The sequence below is a fragment of the Podospora anserina genome, chromosome 5 (assembly GCF_000226545.1).
Source record: "Podospora anserina S mat+ genomic DNA chromosome 5, supercontig 10".
NCBI classification, from domain to species: domain Eukaryota; kingdom Fungi; phylum Ascomycota; class Sordariomycetes; order Sordariales; family Podosporaceae; genus Podospora; species Podospora anserina.
In genome coordinates this window covers 5,556-11,828 of record NW_001914849.1, presented here as the reverse complement: position 1 = coordinate 11,828, position 6,273 = coordinate 5,556, and the positions used below count along the sequence as shown (strand labels likewise).

Here is a 6,273-nt window from a genome sequence, read left to right as displayed (position 1 = left end):
TTATTTCTTTTTTTATTGTTTTGTTTCATATTCAATCATTCTTCGTCGGCACTTAAGATTTCTCTGTCTTATTATGTTATTATTTAGGGGGGGGGGGGAAGGAGGAGGAAGAGGATGAGGAGGAAGTAATGGTGGGTGCCATGGGAAAGACGGAAACAGCAGTTGCCGATAAAGCCAGGCCGCTGTGTGCTGGGGGCCGAACAGACTACGTCCAAGAACGGCGTTTCATAAGCTGTTATTACTGGTCCAATTGACAGGCCTTCTAACTCGCCAGCAGGTCATGGTGCTACGTATAGGGCAAGTAGATTGAACTTGCTGATTGAGCCGTGGCTCCACCCTGTGGTTTGACGCCGCCCGCCTGCTGGAACAAAGAACAGGTCACATTTTCGTCCCATCTTCAGATCAAAGGGCTTGGAACAACCGCCGTGCAACCACACCGACTACTATATGTGAATTGAGTTGATTTTGACCCGCGTCAGGGCGAGACTTGCTTTGTTTGAACCACCCGCATCACTTAGCCTGACCGGGACTCGTAGCAGCAACTGGGTGGTAAGGGCAAGCACACCAACAACAACTCACCTACCTGTAACAAGCCTTGTGAGGCTTTGCGCATAAATACTCCCTTGAATACAAAGCCACTGGCAATCTGGTGCTATCCACAACACTTTCTTTGTTCACAATGGCCTTCATTCAATGTATCATGTCTGATGAATGAAATTTACATGGAACAGATACGTACTCATCAACTGAGCATACAGCTTTACTGGTGGACCATCTGACCGGCGCTGAGGGCACCAGCCCAGTCATCATGTGCTGCAGTGTCCAGGCTGTATGTAAAGCCTCACTGAGGTAAAGGACAATAAATAGAGACGTTCGTCCTCATATCCTTGGTTGATATTTCCAATCTCTAGTCTCCGTTTGCACATAAATCATGGTAAACTGTGGAAGCCATCACTTGCTTTGAGTCTTTAGTTTAGATCTCCTCCTTACCTTGGCTATAATTCATCCCTCCTTCATGTCGGACTCGACGAATCCACCACAACGCGCACCGAGACGCAGTCCAACGGACTCATCCTATGTAAAAACCCCCCGTCCGCAGCATCGCGGAGAGTTTCCCTTCATGCTAAAGGCTAACTGGAATAAAGTACGACTGCGATGGCGTAGTGGCTGACAAGTACGATCCAAGTTCCAAGTCATGGCATTATGCTAGGGATGTCAGGGCGCAGGTCGCCGCTGAGCAGCCACAACATCCACGGGGATGGGGAAACCCATCATATTTCGGCGACAAAGCTGGCCTTCCTTTGGCAGCTTCGAAGCCCCTTACACATACTCCAATCGAACCTGGGAGTTTGACTCCATATGTACCAGGGACTAAACCTGGAGCACACCGGGCAGTCTACAACGACACGAATAGAGCCGTGGTGGATGTGATTTACCACGATCCCAACAAACCTCCAAAGAATGGCTCGAAGTTTGAGGAATTCTCCAAGGCGACTTATGTGGCGAAGGTGGTACCGTGATATTTGGATGTTTGGTAGATTCGATGATTACCTGCCTAAGTAGGCTGGTAGTCGGTATGGCTTTGTGAGAGCTCGGACTCAGCCTTCGGCATTGTTATAGATATTCTAGTGCTATTTGGATCTTGGGAGTATGTATATATTGGTGTGATTTCTACGCTCTTTTTTACTAAGATTTCCTTTGTCTAGTAGATGAATTTACTTCTTTCACTTTGGCTCATTTCTGCCTGCACAAATCTCCCGAGTAAGCAGAGTCTTTTACTTTCTAGAATATGGACACCCGGCAGATCCAGGCGCATTCATAGCCCGGCATTTGGTTCAGTGAATACCTTTTGTGTTTAGTATGACAATATGAGTTGGTTCATTGAAAGGAGCATTGCTCGATGGCTTGTGATAGGCTCCTGGGTGTATAGAGCATGATTATTCGCTCGTCACGCTCACCCAGTACCCCTGAATAAAGCAGGCAAATAACAAGGTGCAAAAAGCAAAAGATGATTTTGGTTTGGACTCAGATCTCTCCCCTTTTTTTCAACGGAATTGTGCCTTCTCTGACAGTCCATACTTGCCTCATCCGTTCTTACAATCGACACCCAGTTACCAGAGCAAACATAGCACCGGGCCACATTCCCCGATCAGATAAACAAGGAGTGACAGATCATCCAAGGTGGGGGGTAGTACCCGACCCCAGGTTTCGGGCCGAGGATGTCTGAACCAAGCTGCGGGGACCACCCGGCACTGAGCTAGTGTGGCGCTCTAATCTCGGGGGCAGCAAGCCACTTTCCTGAAGGAACCATACATTAGTTGCAGGAAGCGAACGATTGTCAGGGACTGTGCTCCCCTGTCTTTGCTTCCCAAGATCTGGAAAACACATGCAGGGGACGGTGCAGGACTCATGAACCAACCATAGGAACGGAACTTATCTGTGCCACGTTTTTTCTGTCAGTCTATATCAGCTTGCTGCACAGATCGATGGCTTCTAAGAACGAACAAGACGAACAAAACAACCCGAGTTGTTGGGCCCCCGAAACGTCAGCGAATTCAACAGTTGATGGTCCCATTTTCAAGTCAAACAAACAAAGCAACGGCGGCAGCACTCTCCGGCACGGACATCTGGAGACCGAACTGACCCATAACAAGTTTGAGCGGTGAGCAAACCATCTTCGGTCAGAGATGATATGATTTCATCTTCAAGAACAAGGGAAGTGCAGAGCATGGATCGGGATCCCAAGGACAGGGTACAGCGTGGGGAAAAGAGTACCCAGCACCACCGACACGGAAGCGAACCGCCCGGGAATAACCTCACGAGGCCTGAATCCGGCAATGGATTACCTACAATCCAGGGTCTTCTCCGCACACTAGCTCGCCCTAGCCCACAGCTCCCCACCGGCAGTTCAACTCTGAGAGTGGGAGCAGGTTACATTGAAATAGATGATAATGCTCGTGGTGCCTCAATACTCAACCTCGTTCGTTGGATCGACTCCATCTCTTCAACACAACCGTAACGATTTCTCCGCTCGCCATGTTGCCAAGACCGGCGTGGTTAACTAAGCCCTTCCTAGCCTCCCTCTTTTTGGGGATAGGGGGGTTTCTTTATGGATAGTGAGTCTGATGATCTAGGTCTCTTAAAGTAATGCGGACTGACTTCCCTTCAGCGACTCTGGAATCATCACCCCGAGTTTGGCGTTGGGTTCGTTCGTGACATACTTTGACAAGCCCGACGCGCCGCTTCGCGGTGCCATTGTGTCTGTGTATCAAGCTGGAGCTTGGTTGGGCAGTGCGTCAGTTGGTGTGACAAGTGACAGGTTGGGTAGGCGAAAGGCCATTGCTTTTGGGTGTATATGGGGCGTACTTGGAGGCGCACTCATGGCCGGCGCTGCCCATGTTGCCATGTGTAAGTTCCCTTGTCTCATGATGTCAACATACGCTGATGAGCCGGTATTTCAAGTGATCATTGGTCGCCTTCTCGTCGGCTACGCGGTCGGGACCATTACCGGAGTTGCTCCTGTTTTTGGAGCAGAAATAGCCAAGACGCACGAGCGCGCAAAGATCACTGCGGTGAACCAGATGAGTGAGTGCCAACCTCTACGGGAGATACTGACCGGCGGCTGATCTTCCAACAGTGGTGGCCTGGGGCTTTTTCGTAGCCTTATGGGTAGGCGTGGGAGAAGGTAAATGGGGCAACGCGAACCAATGGAGACTCGGGTTTGCCATCCAGGCCATCCCCGCGCTCGTTCTCGGGGTCGGCGTCCTTTTCATCGGAGAGTCACCACGATGGCTCTGTCTCCAAGGCCGCTATAAAGATGCCGAGGAGACGTTCAACCGGTGGCATCACGACGGAACAAACGATGAATGGTGCCGGACCGAGTTCGTCCTTATCCAGACCAGTATTGCTGAGGAGGTCGACACGCAACACCACCTCGGTTGGGTCGATCTCGTTCGCACCCCTTCTTTCCGGAAACGTCTTTTCGTCGGGTGCTTCGTCTGGGCTGCTGCCATGCTGTCTGGTATCAGCTTTGTCCAGTATTACCAGACCGCCATCTATGCGACGCTGCAGTTCGACCAGGACCAACAGCTGCTGGTGAGCGGTTTGTACGGCTGTGTTGCCCCTGTTGCGTGCATTCTTTCGCTTTTCTTCGTCGACCGCGTTGGCAGGAAGAAGATCTTGGTTAGCAGCTCGGCCTTTCTGTCGGTGTCCTACATGATCATCACGATTCTTGCCGCCTTGTACCCTGCGAGACCTGGTTTCCCGACCAACGCGGCAGCCCAGAAGGGCCTGATTGCCTGCATCTTCATGGTTTCAGCCAACTACTCGGCGTTATTGGGCCCCATGACTTGGATCATTCCGTAAGTTTTTTCTTTCGAGATCTGTGACTGAGAAGGCTCAGACAGCTGACAGAGCTTGCAGGCCCGAAGTTTTCACCACGGAGCTCCGTGCCAAAGCAAACGCCGTCGTCCAGGTCCTGCACTACTCTATCAGCTTGATCATCACCCAGTGTTCGCCTATCGCGCTTGAGAGGGTGGGTTGGAAATATTATGTAAGTGTCAACGCCATAACTTCATATAACCGATCTATTGCCTGACACTCGCTACAGATCCTGTTTATCCTCACCAATGCTCTTTGTGCGGTTGTCTTTTGGCTTGCCTATCCGGAAACAAGAGGAAAGTCACTTGAGGAGATTGACGAAATATTCGGTGACATTGAGAGGAAGCGTGACGTTGAGGTTGATGCTGTCGGGAATGTGGTAGTGGGGAAGGATGTCAATGAGAAGTAAGGGGCACTGTACTTGCTCAAAGTTAGATATGGATAAGCACATGGGATATTATCAACGGTTGCGCAATGCTGTCATGAAAAGAAAGCTTTGCGCGAATACTATGGATTTATGCTCCAATCCATGATTCATTATACCATGACAAGTCGTAGAATTGGCTAAGGTATCTATAGAATATCTATCATATCAGTTATTCTCCGATGGATTGTAGTACAATCCGTTAAGAAACGCACCAAAAAAAACGCCCCACTTTGGAAATAGGGGGTAGGATCCGTTAAGAATTCAGTTGTACGATCCGATAAGATCTTTCTTACCAAAATAAAAAAGAAAGATATTATTAGAATCGCCTAAACGAGCTGTATAGAATAATATAGGATATATTATTGTACGAGCGGTATAGAATGGTAAATAGTAAATGTAAAGTTAGGTATAAGTATATTAGTAATGTACGTAAATGGTAGGGTAAGTACGATCCGTTAAGAATTTAGTTGTACGATCCGATAAGATTTTCTTTATTAAGATAAAAAAAAGTATATTATTAAAATTATTTAAACGAACTGTATAGAATAATATAGAATATATTATTGTACGAATAGTATAAAATAGTAAATAGTAAATATAAAGTTAGGTATAAGTATGTTAGTAATATACGTAAATAGTAAAGTAAGTATAATCCGTTAAGAACTTAGTTATATGATCCGATAAGATTTTCCTTACTAAAATAAAAAAAAAATATTATTAAAATCGTTTAAACGAGTTGTATAGAATAATATAGGGTGTACTATCGTACGAGTGGCGTAGAATTATAAATAATAGATGTGAAGTTAGGTGTGAAGTTAGGTATACGTAGGTTAGTAATATGCGTAGAAAGTGTAGTTAAGTTAGGTAGTAAAATAGTAAGTTAGTTATATAATCCGATAGAATTTTTTTTATTAAAGTAAAAAATAAAGATATTATTGGAATTACTTATATAAGTTATATAGAATAGTATAAGGTATATTATTGTACGAGCGGTATAAAATTATAAATAGTAAATATAAAGTTAAATATAAGTATATTAGTAATATATATAAATAGTAACGTAAAGTTAAATAATAAAATGGTATATTGTACGATCTGATAAAAAATTTTTTATTAAAATAAAAAATAAAAATATTATTAGAATTATTTGTACGAACTATATAAAAGAATATAGAATATATTTTAATATAAAAAATATATAAATAATATTTAATAATATATTATAATATATCATAATATATAATAAATATAAAATTAAATAAAAATATATTAATAATATATATAAATAATTAAGTATAGTTTATTTATAAAATAATATATTATATTAATTTAAGGTACGGTTATAGGCCTATAAATATTAATATATAAATAAAGCCTTTAGAGAATTAAATAGTTTAAAAGATATATATATAATTTTAATCCTTTAATTAATTTAATCCGGTACTTATTTTATATAAAACCTAACC

The 6,273-nt window shown here is 44.1% G+C and overlaps 1 protein-coding gene across 1 annotated transcript; it reads left to right on the top strand.

The window, feature by feature from the left end:
• Window positions 1–3,036: 3,036 nt before the first annotated feature.
• Window positions 3,037–4,789, top strand: PODANS_5_10240 (uncharacterized protein; the record flags this gene model as incomplete). Its single annotated transcript, XM_001905530.1, has 7 exons — window positions 3,037–3,116; window positions 3,170–3,259; window positions 3,336–3,409; window positions 3,463–3,585; window positions 3,638–4,361; window positions 4,423–4,552; window positions 4,610–4,789. 7 exons carry the CDS (start codon window positions 3,037–3,039, stop codon window positions 4,787–4,789), a joined length of 1,401 nt encoding a protein of 466 aa, XP_001905565.1.
• Between the last annotated feature and the right edge of the window lie 1,484 nt (window positions 4,790–6,273).